Below are 21,697 nucleotides of genomic sequence, written 5' to 3'. Positions count from 1 at the left end.
ATTAAGTTTTGTACAAAGATTAGCTAGAGAACACTAATTCCTCATCACTACATGAATGCAGAATACATAATAGGTTGGAGCTTATTAACACATTTATTCTAGTGTTGAAGGAATTAATATACAAAGATTGGGACTGCTCTAGCTACTAAAAATAAGACATGTCTTTAGCCAGTCAAAAAATCCTGTATTTATAATGTGTTTGAGGCTTGTCACAAATCCTGCATTTTAGAAGTATGAATTTAATTCAAAGGAAAGAAAAAGAGAGTTCTAGGCTTTATTTGCAAAGTGGTACAATAGCACCAACAGCAATGGATGCAGGGTATAGTGAATGTTTAGTTTTTAAATTAAGCATGTTATATGTGTGTTCTCATCAATATCTTGCACTCAACTTCACTCTGCAGATTCAACAGAAGACATTACATACGTAGGCCTTGCATCTCTTTTAGTTTAGGCAATTTAAGAGAGATGTTTGTGACAAATCTTGCACAGATGCTTGAGGAAAAATGACAGTTTTCCAAACTTCATGAGCAACGCAACACAAGAAAATTAATCATGTGGGGACAGCAGACTAGAGGAATAGTGCTAAAATTTTGGTCATGGTTTCAAAGGGCAATAAAAAGAACCAGTTTTCCGTCGGGTAGAGCATCACTTTCCAATAAAAAATGCTGAAAGAAGCAGAATATATACCTGCCATTAAACACAACAGTGACTTTTACCGCTCTGTGAATGTGCAATTACTAATGTTAATAGTTAAAAACATCTGCAATCCCTGCATGAAGTCATACTTAAGAAAGTAATCTTAAATCGTAAGTGATGCACTAAAGTGAATATATGTAGATCATGGGCTGAATTCCTAATAGAAGTCAGATAACTCCTATGCTCTATCACACATGTTTTAAGATCAAGCAGAATCTTTTTACTTCTTAGTCTTCTGACAGACTTCTGAAAGATTTTTCATATTTCTTTTCATAATCCAGTTTATGTTGAAAATACATCTGGCGTGATAGTTGAAGCTTGACAGTTTATCACCAGCAACCTTAAGGGTGTTTCTGCTATCTGCAGAAATTCAAGCTTTCAGAAGGAGTATAATGATGTTTTTGAGAACTTCGACAGAGAAGCCAGCTGATAGCCAGGGAAAAAAGCAAAGACATCTTAGATGCCTTAGAAACAAGTTCCATTGCAATGGAAACACTGCACCAGAATGTCATTTGGATTAACATATCCTAAATTTCTTTTGAAAGACTGGCTAATGATCAACACTAAATGATGAGTGTGGGTATTCAAGATTTATGTTTAAGACCAGATAAAATATTTCCTGAAGTAAAATTGATAAGATGGCAGAGACTTAAATGCTTACTTTTGAAGTATATGAACGTCAAATCGGATGAAATAAACGTTAGTGCTTGTAAATGAATGTGTCAATATTTTAGGAACCAGCTTAAGACCACATTCACCTAGGGCACAAATCACACACACAAAAATTAAAAAATAATCTTTGAACTAATCCTGTTGCAGTCACTGGAGACGCTAGACCAGCGTTCTAGATCTTTTCTGTGGGCTACTCTTAGGATTTAGTTCAACTCGCTTCCCCCAGCCTTCTTTCAAAAGAAAAAGCCTACAGCCTTTTCTCTGGTATTTGCAAAGTCTGCTTGTGAAATCCTATGTTGCTTTTACTCATGAGATCTTCTGTGTACAAAACAAACACCAAAGCTTGTTTTGAATCTGTTCCTGCTGCCTTATTTGATAAATTTTAGTTCTCCTATTGGAATACAAGACAGTCTACTCATATCCACCCTCAGCGTACCCTGATGATTTCATAAGCCTCCTCCATATCCCTTGTAAGCCACTTAGTATTTTTGGTCATTCTTGTTAACATCTTCTGAACTTTTCCCAGTTTGCCCATACCCCTTTTGAATTTGTTCGTAGTCGGCTCTTATCCTCACTGCCCTGAACAACTTAGTATCAGCAGCAAAGTTTCTTACTGAAGTATTTACTTTCTTTTTTGGGAACAGACTGAAAAGCAAACATTATAGCAGTCCTCAGAAATATAACCATTTTAGTAACAGCAGTAATAAATATGAAGCTCACATGTAGTTTAACAGATTAAAAGATTCACCAAAAGAAAAATGAGACAAAAATAGAAAGAGAAGTAAAATAAGGTTACTATCATAAGGATGCTACAGAAGCAACTTATAAGTAAAAAGTGTACATATGAAGCAACCTTTATTCCAGAAGTATTCTATAAAAGTCATAGTACATAGGAGTATGTGTGTTACATTCCTGTGGATTCCTAGTAAATTGCAGTTTGTCATAATGATTGAGTGTATCACTGTATATAGAAATAGATTTCATGTAAAATGTACAAGAAGCTCAGAGTGCAAAGAAAATATAAGATTAAATTTGTCGTGGGGAAGTTTTCAGTCTCTTATTTAGATTTACTGGCCTGGATTTATGAAAATGAAGTAATTGAAGTTAACACAAAACCAAAAACATAACTGAAGTTTATTTGACATCCAGTGTGGGGCACTCACCACCCAGTACACTGTCCCACACGAGTCAAAAAAAAAAAAAAAAAAGAAAAAAAAAAAGAATAACGCCTCCAGACTTCTAAATTCGGCACAAAGCCATTGATTTCACATTGCCACTTCACAGAATGAATATAGTGGTGGAGGCACCAAGCAAAGCAATTCTAGTCCATTTGAATCACCACCCTCTGGGGCTTGTTAAAGCCATGGCAAGTGACAGCCAGGAAGGCATTATACAATAGTAGCAAGCGCAATGAGAGCCAGATGGTTGGATTTCTTTTCTCGCACAAAACATTAAGCTGCTCTGAAACCCGAAGTGCGTGGCTTGAGAACAGCCGGGACACTGGAAGCAGAGAGCATGCAGAGGCCGCCTAGCCAAAGAACTATGCCAACAAAAGCAGTGCCAAACCAGAATGGCATCAGCATATCAGACTTCCCAGCTCACTCTGTCAATATCAGATCTAGTGAATAATCTAAACTTTGAACTTCGATTTTTTTCACCAGTATTTCCTTTAGTTCATTTGTGTTTCCTCTTCTTCCCACTAAGTAAACTAGTAACCAGGCAGCTGCTCACTTCCCCATTCCTTCGTTCTCCTATTAGTTGAAATAATAATTTGAGATCATTCTTAGACAGAATGTTCCTTACATCAGCAAGGACTTCCTAAGGAGTTCTCTTAAGTTCTTCAAATAATCTTAAATATTTTAAAACATTTTTAAACAGTTATGGCCTGAGAGCACCTCTGAAAGTAATTGTGGAGCTTGCATTCACTAACATCCAGTCACAGGACACTGGACTTCACAAGTGGGAAATAGAGGACTTGACAGGTATAAAAAATACTTCTGATATAATCCCCTTTTCTATGAAACTAAAAGTGATCAGCTTCTCTGCAAAATACATTTTGCCTCTGCATGAGAAGAAGTTGAGACAACTTATTGAGTAACTCAGAGGGTCACAGTCAACCTATAACCAAGACATTAGGAAAAATCGTTCAATGTCTGATGCAAGACATCATGACATGCCAATAAGCAACTGATGGAAAAATTACAATAAGAGTGGAGAAAAAATAATTTCTAGCTTAGAATGGCCACGTCCAAAATGTGCAATTTGCATAAACAGCCTCAATCATCAGGGAAAGACAAAGAGATACTTAAAACGTTCTACTTCAGTTACTGTTTTATGCCTGTGTTCTACTCATATTTGGTAAAAATGTATGATTTAATTCCGTTTGGGGAAATAAACATAGTAAGTAACAATGAAGAAGGAAGGAGTCCGATGAATCTGGGCATGCCCATGTCAAACACAAGCATGGAAAGAACAGTTGGTATATTCTATTAACTGTTCCAAATTTACCTGCACCACCTGTCAGCCTACAATGAGACTAAAAAAAAAAAAAATCGAAAGAAGAAAAATGTAACTACCAAGTTTATTGATAAATAATCTATATAAAAGGCAGGTAAGGGACAAGAATTTGAAGTTTTAGTTTAGAAAAACAGCATATCAGGAGAGTACAGCTTTGACATAGGTAGCTTTGACTACCTCAAAATGCATTTATCAAATGTTTCAGACATGGCTCCTTGCGAAGGATTGATGTTTTTTGTCTATGTTGTTTCATGTACAGCTTAGGGAAGACACACATTTCTCAGTGATATTAATGGAGTTTCAACATATAAACCAAAGAGCTCTCCTTTAGCAAGTCAATCCTTTAACTCCACTCATCACGTAAGTGTTTAAAAGGGCAATTTTCAAACCGTTAAGCAGAACTCATGATGTTTGAGATGAGGTATAAATCATTTGGTTACAAGATGTATTATTTAAATTATAGCTACTTAGATGCTATTGTAATGTTAATCAGGTATGTAGAACATTTGCTTATAAAATTTTGTTCTTCAGACACAGAATACTAAAATGTTTTGTTAAGTTTACTCCTTTAAATAAGGTGTATTTCCCAGCTTCTCTGATCTTGATTGAGCTCAGTAGCCAATCTATCTAAAACTTAAAATTTATCCATTAAGAAATATATTCCCCCCCAAAAAACCCCACTCGACTCAGTATGAAGATTTGAAAACCAAAAAAACCCCAAAACATGACCTTGTTAGAGATAAATACAAAGCTTAGACTAGATGAAATTTAAAAAAAAAAAAAATCAATAAAGTGACCATGTACACAGTTGTTTGATCTGAAAATCAACTGACCAGCAATAACCAGAAAGCGAAAATCTTTAACTACAATCATTATATATAGAAAATCATTGTTGTCAGTGACTACCATATCACGTAGCAGTATCTTATAGGCATACTGAACCTCTTTCCCCTTCTGCCCCCCAGTTCAGATTAGCTTTTATTAAAGAGTTCTGTGAACAACCAATTACAATGCTCAGAATATTGGTTTTCTGAATGTAAGATTTTTTTTTTTTTATTTTTCTGGTCTCAGAAGCAGCTCGCTGAAGTGAGATCATTTCTGCTTGAGGATGCCAGCTAAACTAACAAGGAGGACATGTGGTAGTGCCCTTCTAACACCATCGATAGTGATGGGGTTCACCTTCTCTATCCAGGAGTCCCACTGTTGAGGGATTTTTCCTATTAGCTTTTTAATATTTTTGACCTGATAACTGGCAGGACTTCAGCCCTACTGAAAGCAATCTACTACTGGCTAGCTCAGAAGGGTTTTGTAAAAGGAAGGAATCACATGAAAATATTTGAAATCTTCTGGCTCCTTTACCATACAGCTATAGTGGATTTTGGAGGACACATTCAAAAGTCATGAACGGCAACAATGCTTTGTCATTGTGCTGTATTACAGCAATGAAAGACCTGAAATTAATGAGGTAGAAATTGAGATTGGTAAGGCCCGTATGTACCAAATAAAATAAAGGAAAATAACCGTCCCCAATCTCATCTGTTTGACACCACTGAAGTCAACATAAGATGAGAAAGAGGAGAGAAAATGAAATCTTTTACACTATTTGTCGGCATCTAGTTACAGTGCCCAAATTAGAAGATTTGAGTACCTTGATAAAAGTTTTCAGAAGGCAGCTCAGAGCAAGTCACTTGGATACCCTAGTTCTTTTCTGAAGATTGCCACTGACTACAGGAGAAACCTACTTTTTTAAATCCAGCATCTAAAGTAGGTGTCTGAAGTTGAACACCATTCAGATATTCCATTGTCCACTCCAATAGATATGAAACTAACGTGGTAAATTTAAAACGTAAAGAGGAGCTAACAAAACTCTAGGCAGCATTTGGATAATATTTCTACCTAAAGTACTGTCTTGCTTTCCACTTCAGTAAATAAATCTCACTACATTTTTCCCCCCTCAGAAAAAGAAACACTATAATTTTTCACAAACATGCTCTGAATTTATTTGTATTGTATATAGCACACTGAAGAACTGAAATTAGCCCCATAAATTTGAACATTTTAGTGTTTGTTCCTGTTATTTGTTCTATCAGAGTACTGCATCATCAAAAAGTGAGGGTTTTTTTAAATCTACTTAGTTTTTTTCAACCTACATAGATCTTATTTTTTTAAAAAAAGAGATTGTGATTATTAAGACACAAGACAGAAGCATTCATGGTTTGTTGTTATTGCACAAACCATTCCCTACAAGCCCCATATGCTTTACTCCTAAAATTAAATTATTATTTTCCACTACCTCAGAACACATGCTACTTAAAGTCTATATATTGTGATGATATAACAATTGTATACAGTGTCCACATTTAGTTTTGAACAAATTTAAACCTTCACTATTACTTACAAGTGTATTTCTCATTATAAGATTTCCACACACAGCCCCTTTAATCTACGAACCTCTGTCCCTTAACATGTTTTGATGAAGTTGCTGAGCAACACGTCTGTTGAAGGAGGCAAAGGAGGAAAGGCAGTTCACCTTGGCAGTCACCCCATTTACTCAGCAAGACACAATTATATAAAGCCCGGCTGTGCAAGCATTATTTTTTTTTCTTTAATTAAATTCTTGAGAAAATAGAATTTGGGGTGAGTTCTCCTTGCCTCTCCCCCCCACTATTCATTTGTTCTATTACTAAACACTTCATAATAATAAAGATATTGGTATTTGTGCATGACCTGGGATGTTTGGATTTAGTTAAAAAAAAAAAAAAGCCCAACTTTTCATTTAAAGGACAATTCCTCAAGTATAAACGTAGTGAAAAATTAAACTTTGAAAATTTTAAAAATTGTTCCATCTGAACAACCCTACTCTAAAATACAAAATTTTAATCAGACTTTTCAAGATAAGTGGAATATTGTAATTTAATGTCCCCTACAAAGCTGAATTTCATTTAACAGAAATATTTTAGTAGACTTCTTTCTGTGGTGATAGTAGTTATTCGTTGCTATTACTGAGAATGCAACTATATGCACAAGATATATTGTTAACAAAAATAGTACTCATTAAAAATGGCCTTATTTAAAAACATTCCCCCCCCCAAGCCATCTGCCTGTTTTAAACAGTAAAAACATGCTGCAAATCTGTCAAAGTACTCATAAACGTGCTTAATCAAGGTCCTTATTGGCAGAGTTCCAGAAACCTGCAAGGTGTGCTCAAATTACATAAAAAAGAGCAAACTGCAACTGTTGACATCTTCAGTATAAGATGCTTAATGTATATCTCTCAGCATTCAGAAGATTAAGAAGTATCTAATTTTACATACTTTAGTAAATATGCAAGTAAACACTTCATTGTCCAAATTCAAAGCAAGGAAGACCCATTTAGCCATGAACAAGTTGCTGGTCTATCAATTTCAACAGCAAATACAAGCACAGTCCTGCAGCCTTACAAAACCTCTCTGAAATTCTAAATTCTGTTTTTTTCTGTAACAGAGATTAATATCCTTTGGGCTTTGGGACTGTAAATACATTCAGATGAATGAGGTCAACAGCCACACTTGTAAGACAAGCTGCCGTGGATTAATTTCCAAGAGACAACTGGTTTATTCAGGTTAAAAAGGGGTGATTGCCCAGAGCACTGAGTACAAATAAAAAAAAAAAATAAATAAATCCATAAGGTATGTCTGGAGTGAGATACTTACTGTATCAACTTTTTTAGTCATTTATTCACTGTGCACTTGGTGCAGCCTCCATAGAACATTAACTGAACTGCTTGAAAACACGTACCTGATAGCAATATTCCAGATATTTTTCAGCCGTGCTTACCTTTGAAGAAGCAATCTTCGTTGTGTACAATGGTGACCTTTTGCTTTTTCAGACAGGCAGCCCTGTGCACTTCACAGTGGTTTTCATAGAATTCTCCATCAGAACCGCACACAGGTTTGTAATGCGGCTTGCAGTGCTCCATGCATAGACACTCAGCTTGGCCAGTCTCCCCATTCACAACGCAGTGTCTACCCAGACCACAGTACTTGTTTTCACAGGATCCAAAATGGCCATCTTGACCCATATACCCTAAAAAAAAAAAAAAAAAAAAAATTAAAAAAATGTAGCTTTGAGATATTGATTACATTTCCTTTAATTGCATGTAAGATACAAGAAGGATTGTATTATGTAAATAAAGTGGGAATATGTCCTTTGTTACATCCTTGACTAATGCTTAACATAAGTTAGCCTGAAATGAAACAAATTTAATCTCTTTACCATGACTAGGTACACTTTTAGTCACTGTCATGTGTTAGTTTAACTGCAATTAAGAGCAACATCTAGCAACAAGACAAGATTTACTCTTCATTAAAAAAAAATCGCAGTAAATAATGTCTTTTTAAATGTATATTGAAGCTTGTTACCTTAAGAGTGCTATGCTGACGCATGTAATAGAACAATGCATTCTCTAGAATTTAGATCACAGAATATCTTGAGTTGGAAGGGACCCATAAGGATCATCGAGTCCAACTTTGTGCTCCTCGCAGGACTACCTAGAACTGAACCGTATGACTAAGAGCATTATCCAGATGCTCCTTGAACTCCGACAGGCAAATAAAATAAGACATTCACACATCCAGAGTGGTACGCAAGAATAACTAGAGCTGGGTCAAGGTTCTTAACCAACATGGAGAAAGGGGAAAAAAAAAAAACAAAACAAAAAAACACCCCTCGGTGGTGGCAAGAATGACATTTCAGGGAACCGAGCCTGATGGAAGAGTAAGTGGTGGCTAGGAGTCAAATGAGCTTCTAGTGGTATTTCAGTGAGACAAATGGGATTTGGATAATCAACAGCTTTAAGAGGGCTGCAGTAGTAAAGTAAAGGTAAAGGAGTTTCTGCTGGCTGCAACTTCCACTTCCTTCTGCTCCTAGAAGATGGAAATGGATTGTTTACATTAGGCTGCCAAAGCCATCTGTCCGCTTTCTATCCTATCTGTGCTGCTGCCACCATGTAAAATAAGCACTGTGGTCAGTAGTAGATCTCTAGGTTAAAGGAGAAGTTAAGTGCACAGTAACATTTCCTTAGTATATCTTCGGTTTCTGTCTTGGCTGCCATAGAACTATGCGCTCACTTCTTGGCGAGGGAAAGGGTACAAGAAAGAAAATCAGAATTGTCAATTGCAATTACCAAAACATCAGTTATGTAGGAAACAATACCATATTTTGTTTCCTAATATAAGTATAAAAATACTAAAATGTCTCCAAATGTGGGAATAGATATTGCTCTTCACAGTTCATTTTATTCTCTTGTTGTACGCTCAATCTCCAAAACAAACAAGAACTTGACCTCCAAATACTATATACATCTAGTATTCTAATTCCCTGCAACACTTTCCTCTTCCTCACAGCCTAGCTGAATGATACTTGGCTGCCCCATAAAAAACCAGTATGAACAATCAAATGGCAATATGTAATTTGGTAGTATTAGACTCATTTCCTGTAGTGAAAAGCCAACATGTCAATGCCATGGTCTGACACACATTGCTTCTAACCGCTAAGAATTTATGCTTTTTCACTTCAGTGGCAGAAGTAAATGATTACCACTTTTTCTTCTTAAGTCTATAGGACTATTAGACCCAAGATGACATTGTGTTGATTCTTTGGTTTCTCATCCAGCACAAACTTTCTAGACAAAAAATGTCATGTACTAAAGAAAGCACACAACCATGACATTTGGCTTTAACATGAAAAATTCTTTTGCTGTATTATAACAATTTGAGCACAAAATTGAGAGGAGTACATATTTGCCTCAGATACTGTATTTCTAATATAACTACATTAAAGTGATTTTTATACACATGGATGAAAAGGTATAGGCCAATCTGATGGTGGGTTTAACTGTTCATTCACCAAACTGACTTGAAACGGGCAAACCCCATTCGACATTAAAAATTTCCCGTAAATTTTTGAAAATATTACTCCTTGTGCCAATGTATCACCACTACATACAGGCAACAGACATTAACTGACAGAAATTAATGTAAATCCAATTTCCTTCTACTACTGCTAACCTCAAATGAAGTCTTGCAACATCCAAGAGTACTTTACAGCACAGGTCATGTAGACACACTACAGAATTATAGGACTTCTAGCAAAAGTCCATGAATCATTATTATTTCTGCTTTCTGAATTGGAAGATAAAGATCTCAATCTGACAACTGCTCTGAAATACTGAGAGGTGTGTGGTAGCTCAACAATGCACTGTGCTGTATACTGCTGTGAAAGTAGAAACCGATTTAAGACTTCACTTGGGACTTCATTTTAGTACTATAATTGAATCTGATGCCTGAATGCAAAACAGCTACTTTCAGATGAGGGAGAATGATTTGCATAATATATATTGATATTTATAATATCGGTATATGTCAGCGTATACCAATCATGTACATCAATAAAGAAGCAAGCTTTTTGCCCTAATGAAAAACTATATTACTTTGTTATGAAATGTTTTATAAATGTCTCCATTTTACACCATTAACTATTCCAAAACAATACATATATTTGCATACATCACTGCATACGCCACTCCTTCTATTGAAGTCAATAGCAAAATTCCCATTGACCTCAATAGAGGCAGGATTCTTTCTTCAGACATAACCTTTACCTTAAGTTCAGCTATTTTTAATGTCTTCAGCATGTTTAACGAGCACTGTTCTGTGCTATTTTTAATTTAGGAACTTGCAGATCTTCTAATGTATTTGATGAAAAGGAGCAGCTATGCAGTGTTTCAAGTGTTTTATAGTACGTTTTTAAGAAAAACTAGCTTAACAGTTTATTCTTAAAATTTCCACCAACTAGTGGTTACCAGATCACTCATAGCAAAGAAAATAAAATCCATGCAATTTCAAATGAGGTGACTAAATGTTCACAAACACAACTTTGATATAAAGTGCACCCAAATTTGAAAATGTAAATAAACCAATAAATATTAAATAGCTATTGAGAGATCAAAATAAATAGCTTTAGAATAAGTAATTTTTTAAAAAATAAAAGCTAATGACACAGAAATCTAGCAATTTTAAGACTATTTGACCAAATATGATGATACAACAATGTCAGTAACCTTCTTGTTTACACAAATACAACATCTTCAAGTTTTAGCTCAGTGCCAAATAAGCCTTTAGAAACAGCGATAAAAATCTGACATACAAAGAACTTTTGTAATCACAACAAGGTTTAGTTGATAAAGGCAAATAAAGCGCAGGTTCACTATTGGTCTGGTGCACTGTCTTTGGTTAGACAGACCAAAGCGTGTGTTCTGACTGGTAGAGGTATCGCAGGGTATTCGGGACTCTTACCTAATATGCTTTTCATCAAGTTGCAGCTAAGTTCCTGTCCGTACCACGGTAGGAGAAATGCAAACTCGATGTATAAACCAGCCCTCAAACAAAACCAACTTCTGCTGCTTTTCACTGTTCCAGCCCAATTTGCAAGAATCACTGTATTTGGCAAACCCTTTCTTTCCAGAAAAGGTAGTTCCTTTAGGAATCGATAATTTTCATCCTGGAATACAGCTGCTTACTGTTTAGGTACAAAACTACAGGAATCTTGTCATTATCAAACACGAAACCATCTTTTAAACCCATATGGGCTGTGACTTGCAGCCCACTCACAAAACACCTGACTATTCCAATGACTCTCAGGAAATCATCACTATTAATTTGCCTACCTGGAATTATTTCAAATGGTGGTATATTTTTGCTAGATTGATAAGGGAAGTTTTTGCGGGGGTTTTGTTGTTTTTTGGTTTTGGTTTGTTTTTTCTTTTAATGCCAGCGTAGACAAGTCTACTGTAATAAAATTGCTTAGGATGCAGCACCCATTCAGAAGACCATGATCCACCCCCTGCAAGTTATAAAACAAAAAAAACCACCAAGTATTTCTGAAGGCTATTCTTCTATCAAAGCATTTAGACTTAGAAAGTAAACTAGTCCAAGATGAACTTAGGTTCCTACATTTGGACATAATTCAGTAATTTAGTAGAGAAGATAAGCAGCCCAGAATATTCAGTATTAACGGACTGAGAACAAGTAAATCAAGATGACAAATAATCTACCCATGAATGCTAATCTTTTTCCAGCAATTTAATTGGTATTGCTTATATGAAGATAGGTAAGTCTCCATTTGTCAAGTGCCACAACACAGCAATAAGAAAGCGTGTAGGCATATTAGCTACATTAGCATATTCTGAATTTTCAGCCAAAAAAAGTATAATACCTGTGCATTCTGAGAGGGTCTACAGCACTATGGAAAACAAAATGTACTGTGTTCAATTTGAAAGTAAGGCTACGATAATTTAAATGTTTCCTGACTTAAGTTAAAAAACCCCCACACTTCAAGAAATATCATTAAAAATGTATTATGCCCAAGACAGCCAAGGCAGTCACGTAGGTTTTTCAGATTCTCTTGAAACTTAAACTCTAAACAGACATAAAATGAAAGAACAAACAAAAAGAAAAGTTTTTTTATTATTATTTTTTAAAAATGGAGAAAGCTAAATTGTTTTGGCTTTTAAGACAAATTTTAATAAATACAGTTTCAAGCTGTCACTTAGGAGTGCTCATACATGTTTCCTAGCTAAAGGCCAGTTCAACAGCACTTGGGAATCAAGAAGCTGTTTTAGCATGCAAAAGGCTCACAGGAATATAAGCTTTTTCTTTTAACTAATCAGTTTAGAGAAACATTGCACATGGAGACTTTGGAAATTCATGAGAGTGTGAATCACCACTCAGGCTTTTTTTTTTTTTTTCTCTCAATTTCCATAACAACATAATTTGCATTCATGGTTTCTATCATAACTTGCAGCATTATTTGTGTGTCATCTAAAACAAAGTGGCAGCTATTTTTTGAGACAAGACATTAATATCTTGTGTATAAATAACTGATGCTAATTTCTGGGGTCAACAGTCCTGTTGCCCCTCCTGCCCTTCCTTTTATTTAAAAGGATTCTGTAAATGACAATTCCAGCTCCACAGCTGTATTTTTGTTTAATATACAATCTATGAAAGGCCCAACCAAGACTGTAATCCTAATGTTGGTAAGGGTTCAGTGTAGCCTTAAGTTTCACATGAAGCATAAATATCTCAGGGAGAGCAGTGGGGAGAAGAAAGAAAGAAAGAAAGAGGAAGAAAAAAAAAAAAAAGGAAAAGAAGATTGATCGCCACCTACCATTAACACTGGTAGGGCATTAACACTGAGCACGACCTCAGCATGAACTGTGAGTATCTGCTCATAAATATTAAAAAAGCTCTAGACTTTTTGGTTTTTTTTCAAGCTGTAGTATTTCAACAGCAGTTCTTTGACAAAATTTGGTATCAGTAGCAAGAACAGCTTGTAATTACATTGAACACGACACTAAATCTGCATTACTCATTATCCAGCACTCTTGGTATATGAACTTCTTCAGTAATTTAGCATTTTTTAATTTTGGTTAGGAATATTCTAGGCACGAGACAAAATTTGAAGAGTGGATTATTTGAGAGTAAATAAAAATTATGAATAATTTGTCAATATAACACTGTGGTATGAAAGTTACTCCACACAACTTAGATCACATATCTTAATAAAATAGATACAGGATTCTGAACTCTCCTTGCCAATGTATTCTCTAAATATGGTATTAGAGTGCCTCACCACAGCACACACCCTGATTTTAAACTGTAGCATCTTTGGTTGGTTGTTGTGTAAGCCTATATTGTAACAGACGATACAGTTTTAACAACTGACTATTAAGTTATCTGCATTCCAAACTCTAACCAATTTAGCCAAGCTTTTGGACATACTACTAGAAATTTCTATTTCATACATTCTTCTGAAGACACAGGACCTCTGGAATATGGTCATCTGGGCAGGGTGGCTGTGTGGAGAGAAGTCTCACTTGTGGTCATGCTCATGGAATTGCATGCAAAGCAATTTTAATATGTGTCTTCTATAAATGGTATACAGACCCATAAGTATTTCTTACATATTCTTAAAGTGACAAAAATATAAATTCATGCTCCATGCTTATTCACTTATCTTTTTTGGTGACTGAGTTTCTCTAATGATTACAGAGCATCTTCAATTTAAACAGTCTTTCTTATCACTAACTACAACATGAAGCTAATAAAAGTAGAAGGAAACATAACCCCAGAGCTTCAAAAATTACCTGTGAAACCCAAACTTTTAAAGATTCAGCTTTAAAAATAACCCAATCTCACATTGTTTTCAAAGTAAGATTAAACTCACAGGTTTCCTGTCTTTCCACTTAAAAGTCCTTTCTCATTTCGTCACATTCAACTTCCCCCCACACCCAATTTGTCTAGAAGCTTAAGTTTAAGCACAGGAAGAAAAAAAAAATCAATTAACTGTCCAATACATTCTGAAGTTCTTTGTCTACATGCAGTAGTGGTGGCAGAAGATGCACATAAGAGGAAGAAGGAACTATGGCAAGAAATTATAGCTGAGAAAGATTACTGAAATAGTAGCATTTTTCCTGACTTCAGAATAGCAAAGTTAAGAATAAAAAACCAAAGGTGCAACAGTCAAGTCCAAAGCTAATTCCTCTTAACAGAAACAAAGAACCACTTGTTTGTCTAATTAAATTTGGTAGAGGAGAAAGGAGTAAGATTTGTCACATCACAGGGATGAAGAAAAAAAATCTCGGGAAAGACAAAAATCTTAAAATTATGGTCCTTCAGCACAAGGAAAATCGTTATAGTAGTAATTCAAACACAATCATAGAGTTTGAATACAATGATTATGAACAAAGTAGAGAAAAGCCACCTGGAATAGATGCCCACTCATAAAGGTGGAAAAGTATTCACAAAAGGCTCATCATGTGAAGAATTATTCTGAGGAGGAGTTCAGCAGCACATGGAATTATAGATGAACAAGTCTGAGGGACTCTGCTGCCTTGTGCTGTTAAGGTATAATCTTGTACTGTTAAGGTAATGAGATAGGAGGCAAAAGAACTTCAAAAGATGACCAATATATAGGCACAAATGTGCTACGTCACTGCAATTAACAAAATGCCTGTACATATTCAGTTACCAAAAAAAAAGCAATCAGTGGATAAAATGTGAGGGACGGTTTTAAACTACAAAGTAGGCTTAAAAATATGGAGTTCAAGAGAATAATTACACAGAGATAAAATAATGCAAGCTTTACTTAATCAATATTTTCTAATGATTTAAAAATGAAAAACAGTTGTATAGCAAGACCTCTTAAAAAAAAAAATCAAAAGCAGAAACAAACTTTTGTTAGAATATTGTTCTTCCTCCCAGGAGGCTTTCAAGAGCAGAGGTGCAAATCTGCTTTGAAGAAGATGGGAATTGCTCACTCTCATTCTATTTCCACACCAGAAAAAGCTCCTCTTAACAGCTCTGTCAAACAGTTCCTTGTCGCGTACTCTTCTCCGTAACTCTGCTAGCCCTAGCTGTCATTGAAAGCAGCAATCTGGATCTCTTCAAAGTCTCTCGGAGACAGAGGCAAAACAGAAGTTCGTATCGGCAGCAGTAGTGGCTCAAAGATGGGAGGGTGGAAAAAAAAAAGAAGAAACCCCAAAAGCGAGCACCACACCGTGCAGGGGCAGGACAGCCACTTTCAGCTCACGCCCCTGAGCCCCGCTCCCACCTGCAGCCGTGGCAATAAGTCGTACACATGGCTGGTCAGTACTTCGCTGTGCCGCTGGTTTCTTCCAGCATCGACCAAGTAAGCTGGAGTACTTTATCCAAAAGTTTACTTTGCCTGTGCCTGCAATCCATTTTTGACTGGAGAATGCTTGTCTCGTATATTCAAATAAAATTACTTTCTTATTCTCCTGTAAAGGTAAATTAGGAACAAAATAGGAGAAAGTGCCACACTTCTGAAGGAATAAATATGCAAAACTACAGTGAGTAAAAGGAGAAGAAAACCCCTGTAATCCCACAGCTACTAACCTGAAATACTGAAACTCCCAAAAGATTGTATCTGTTGGTCAGAAACATCTTAGCAACTTTGCCCGTGTGAATCCTTCTCTTACCAGCAGTCTGCAGCTGTCCTGAGTAAACTTCACAGAATTTAGCTTCCTCCAAAAAGAAAAAATATCAAATCATACCTTCTCAGCTTGAATCAAATTGAAGACAAGGACCAAAACACCACATAAGAAAAGGAGAAGAAATGAAAACACAACCACAACTAGCACTACATAAAAAACACCTTCTGCTTATTTTTCTCACCTTCCCGAGCCTCCAACCTGCTTCTCCCTTCTCCTGTTAGCTGACCTGTGCGGGCTCCCTCCGCTGCCGGTGCCACCCGCACGCCCGGGGCTCCCTCCCGCCTGCGCTGCCTCCTCCCCGGCCAGCGCTCACCGGCTCCCCGGGGCAGCCGCGGGCGGTTTCCCCACCCCGCACCAGGAGGCTCAGCAGCTGCCCAGCCCTCTCTTCCTACAATTAGGAAGCCTTTCTGTGGATTCCTGCCTTTATAAACTTCCTCACTCACTCACAGGCCTAGTAAGCATCTGCTTTGATATCAGAGCATAACAAATGGCTATGGCAGCCTTTCTTGCAGAGCAGCACTCTGTTCGGATTTCTGCCTGAACCAAAATCAGTTTCACCACCAAAGTGCTGTGGGGCAATGCTTGGGAGCTGTGCCCAGGACCCAGACAACCTCATGGCCCAGGGGTCTACGGGTTCCCTCAGGCGAGATTGCTGTCCTGGCTAGGACTGTTCACGTGCTCACAGACACCAAGAAAGTGTTGCCAAAGTCTCTTTCACTCCTAGGAGGCCAATCTTCTGGCACTATACTAAGCTTTGTAAAAATCCCATCTATTGATCATCCTCTTTACATTTGACCAGTGACCATTAAATTGGTAGAACTATCCATGAGCTCGAGACACACTACTTGCCTTACACAAGAGAATGGAAAACATACACAGGTCTGAAACAAACTGCTGAACAGACTGGAATAAGAGCACTGCCGGGTCTACATGTAAATATAGACTGATGTCCTTCAGGCAGTTTCAAGCCAGCAATTCGTTACTTTCAATTAAATCCTTAGCTGTACTCAGCATTAACTGTGTTATTCTTTCTCAAATATTGTCTTTGTCTTTTGAAAAATACTATTCGTTTAACATCAAACCAGTGGCAAACAGTGTATCCTCTAAAACAAAGTGGGAAATGACACATTTGCCTCCTCACAGATACACAGACCTTTATTCAAATAGTTGATTGCTTTTCAATTGCAACACAGCAGGCAATCGTCTACTCTGCCAAATGTGTTACCCAATGTCACCAAGAACAGGAAATGTGCATCACAGCGACAGCACTTTTGAAAAGGTCGTAGTTTTAACAACCTTTCACACATTTCAATGCTTATTTGAAATACATCTTGCTGAAAATCACAAAGGGCTAGCTTGGTTCTCATTCAGACAAAACAACCTCAGTATTGCTCACTTGTTATTTAAAAAACAACCTGATTAGTTTGAGCAACAATGATCAAAATAAGCAAAACTCTCAGTTAAATTATTGAGTGGAATTTCCCTTTTACTTAGTGAAAAATTAGAAAGGCTGTTAGGATTTGGTCTCAAGAACCAAGGTACTAATTACTGTATCACGCAATACTATTAACTGTTCCTCTATGGTAACTTTTCACATGAAGAACAGATTTGTCAATTTTGAGTCAATAGTATAGTAAAAGACTATTATTTCCTCCATAGGCATATGTGGTTTTCCCCAGGATTAAATGTGCTCCTATATGAATTGACATTATAAACAGAAAACTTAACTTATCCCCTGATCAAGTAGCTGACACTAAAAAGGTCATTCAATTACCCGTGGTACGAACTAGCATACCATTATCCAGATGTCATACAAATCCTGTGTTAGACATTGAAATAACACTGTTTTGTTGGGGTTGTTTTTTACTTCAAAGTCCTCCCCGCAGAAAAGAGCTGTGATGGCTTTCTGCTACTGTCCCCAGGGACCTCTACTAGAAAAAGCAGGATAGAGACTGAGCAGCATTTAAACCATATGGTTAAAGTGCAGCATCATTACTGTTCAAGGAAAGCTAAATAAGAAATGTCAAGCATTTTCAGTTTGACTGATTAGAAACATTTGTTCCTACTAAATTTGACATTGTCCATTTTTTTCGAGTTGTTACTAAGGAACTGTGGTGGATTGACCCTGGACAGCAGGTAAGTGCCCACCCAGTTGCTTGCTCATCCCTCCAGGAATTCAGAAGGAATTCAATAAGGAATTCATTCACTAATTCCCATCAGCAGACAGATGCCCAGCCACCTGGAAACTAGCACACATAACAGGGCCGTGCCTTAACCAACCACCAATGTCCCTCCGCTTCCTCCTCCTTTCCCTCAGCTGTTATTGCTGAGCACAACATCAAATTGTATAGGACATCCCTTTGGTCAGGTTGGATCAGCTGTCCCAGCCGTGTCCCCTCCCAGCTTCTTGCTTTGAGGGGGGCAGAGTGGGAAAAAGAAAAGGCTTTGATGCTGTGCAAGCACCGCTCAGCAACAGCTGAAACCCAGCACTGTCTTGGTCACTAGTCTACAACACAGCACTATGTGGGCTGCCATGAAGAAAATTAGCTTCATCCCAGACAGACCCAATACAGGAGCACAGAGTGAGAACTTTGCGGGCATTAGTAAATCCAGCAAGGTGGGGGGGATGGGACACGGGAGGAAGTTAATCTAAACTGTTAATCAGTAGCATTTTTCAGGAAGAAGAATATCTAGAGGAATATGATAATTTTATATATGGAATTTCTAATTCAATTTCTTGGCAAAAGTAGTAAGAGAGTAATATTTTCCATGTCTTTTACCTGTGTGGAATATAAACACATGAAATTCAACAGTGTAAGAGTTATGAAGGCGGGCTATGATCTTTACAAGCCCTTCAGAAAGAACAGCAGCAAAACACTGCATGCTTGTATCTGTGAGTATACCTCCCAAAGACACCTGATTTTGCTAACAAACTTTGACAACAATGACCCATGTGTGGATTTCTGAAAGAAAAAAAACAAAACCCAACCCAAACAAAAAAACCCTGACTAACCCTACAAGATGTAAATGTCATTCGCAAAGTTATGCAATATCTGAAAATGATGTTTTAGAGAGAGTAGAAAAGGAGTCTTAAAAAGAGTGTCATTACAAAGAATAGACATATACATGGTGAAGCAATACCATTTGCCTCTGGACCTTGTTAAAAGAAAATCATCATCTCAAATAGGCTTGAACTTCCATGACTTAATTCTGCCATTTTAAGTTAGCTATAAAACGATGTATAGCAAAATGCACTGTGTATACACCTCTTTTTTTCAGAGAAGGATTGATCCTATCTGCTCCATATATTCAGCAAAGTTGTGTTTTTGTCTGGAGTTAGAGTTAACCCAAAATATCTACAATTATCAAAAACCACCCTCAAAGCTAGATTGAACTAAAATGAAAAGGCAAAATGCTTTACCAGATCTCCGTTAGGAGAGAATATTACTCCATGAAAAGAAAAAATACATGGAAAAGTGAAGTATCAAAAATCTTCATCTTGACGTATGATATGAGAATATTCCTTTTTGAAAAATTTATAAAAGCAATAGTCAACATAAACAGTCTATTGTATTTCTACATCCATGTATAAGTCTTTATACCATTAAATATTAAAAATTACCTGTTAAACCAGAGACATCCATTCAAATAAATATCAAAGTAATTTCTTTCAGAGAATATAATGCACTAGTGAGATGATTCAATCAAGCAATGGGACTACTGGAAAACTTTTCTTTTTGCATGCTTAAACTAATGAGATTTTTTGTGAAACATAATTCCTGAATAAAAATTAAAAAAAAATAATCAAAGAATAGTTTTGCTGCTAAACCATAGTAAGAGAGTTTTAAATTTATAAGTCTGGTATTCTTTGTAGAAATAGTTCACTATAGAATCGATTCTTTTTATTCTTTTGGTTCTTCTAATAAATATGTAAAAGCAAACTAAAAGTAAAAATACAAACAGTCCTATCTCGTACATCGTGTAAAATCAATCTTATAAGAAAATGCATATATATCTTTATGAATGAGAAAGCATTTAGCTTTCAACAGAAAGAAAAATTCCAGTCAGATATTCCACCTGTCGTGTTTTTTGTATTAGTTGATATAACTTCTCTCTAGTGACAAATTGCCCTTATTATAAACATAGTAAAAATACTATTTTATTTCTTGAATATTAGAAATTGATAAATCCCACTAGCATTGCTCCATGTGAATTAACCTAGGGCTATAGTAATAGATAGTCGTTAAGCGTTTCAGAAATACAAGCTACAGAATTAATTATACAAAAACATAAAGATCATTTTAAACTACTACTCAAGAGAGTACTGTCTACAGGAATATCTACAGGGATTCGTAACTGCCACACCTCTGGTTCAGCTGCTGCATTTCTTCCTGTCGGAAAATGGCACAAGGTTAAACTGCAAACTGTGGCCAGCACAGCTGCTGTACACTATACCTTTATCCTTACACACAAGCGTAACAGAATTATAACTGCATTATTTTCTTTTTATTACTACACTGAAAGGTAACATTGCTATAATGCTCACGTACATTTTAAGTCATGGCAGAGCTTATTCTCCTGTCTTAGTTTCAGATTGTGTGCAGGTGAAGTACCACAGTACTACAGTCTAGGAAAAACCGAGGAGAGTACAAATAGGAATAGGAATGGGTATGCACTTCTTTTAAAGGAGTTTAATCCGTAAATTGCCATAGCTATTTCTGAAGAATTTGGACATCAGTATACTTCCAATCATGCTGGTTAGCACAAACTTGCTGTTAATTGTGTCTTTAAACCTGTCCATTATTTTATACAGAATTTAATCTGCATCATTTTTTGAATGTCCAATCAAAGCCAAATGGCAGTTTAATAGTATTGCTACACATGTATTCATAAAGGAATTTCATAGAATTCTGTTAGTGCTACAGTTTCTAGGAAACAGCAAAATGATGGATAATGTATTTGTGTGTAAAGCTCCCTGGAGCTCACCTATATATTTCCTGGAAAATAGTTCAAAAGCCCTTCACCTAGAAAGAATGCTTTTATTACCTTTACATTTATTCTTAATTTTATGCCTGAATTTGATAGCCAATGTAAAGAATATTCATAAATATATATGGCCTAATTTTTTTTCAACATAACTTTACTGGAGTGGAGTGATTTGTGTGAGTCTGTACACTATGACAACGTGCAAGTATTTAACTCAACTTCTTTCTTCCTCCCTCTTCCTCACCCCCACAAGATTTATATGCCTTTCCATCCCATCTTTCCCATCTTGGAGGATCTTTTTTGAGTGGACAATAGTCTTGACGGCACTATTGCACTGACAGGAACACCATGGGAGCATGACAGATTAACTCAGGAAGAAAAAATCATCAAAGTTCTGTGGATTCTGCAACACAATCAAGTCAAACTAATTTTTTTCAGAGAGATGGAGGCACACTCTCCTGTAACCTGTTACCTGCATGCTATAGTGCATGCTGAAGATTTTCAAGGCAGTGATGCCAACGGAAGCAGATTAGAATGCACTTCCCTCACGTCTTGAACTCACTCATATTTGATCTGTTTAAATTGATCAATTTAAACATAACTCTAAATTCCACAAGTTTCAATCTGCTGTGCTTGCAGAAGTCTTTTAATATTGTTGATGTAAAATGTCACAGGTAGTGAGCAAGTAAAGTCTGACAGATGTATTTAGATGTATTTAGCCTAAAATGTATAGCTTTGTTCTGAAAATGCGTACAATTGCTGAACATGTGTACA

General features: G+C 36.4%; 1 protein-coding gene across 2 annotated transcripts in view; it reads right to left on the bottom strand.

The window, feature by feature from the left end:
• The window catches only part of FSTL5 (follistatin like 5), a 321,062-nt gene that overhangs the window by 213,459 nt on the left and 85,906 nt on the right, over nucleotides 1–21,697 (bottom strand). For both annotated transcript variants that reach the window (XM_054825507.1, XM_054825508.1), the window contains exon 4: nucleotides 7,702–7,950. In XM_054825507.1, the coding sequence (XP_054681482.1) occupies nucleotides 7,702–7,950 (249 nt within the window). The remainder of the gene's footprint in view (nucleotides 1–7,701; nucleotides 7,951–21,697) is intronic.

The sequence above is a fragment of the Grus americana genome, chromosome 4 (assembly GCF_028858705.1).
Source record: "Grus americana isolate bGruAme1 chromosome 4, bGruAme1.mat, whole genome shotgun sequence".
Lineage (NCBI taxonomy): Eukaryota > Metazoa > Chordata > Aves > Gruiformes > Gruidae > Grus > Grus americana.
Note: the sequence above shows the minus strand (reverse complement) of the source record. Positions and strands in the feature narration are given on the sequence as shown.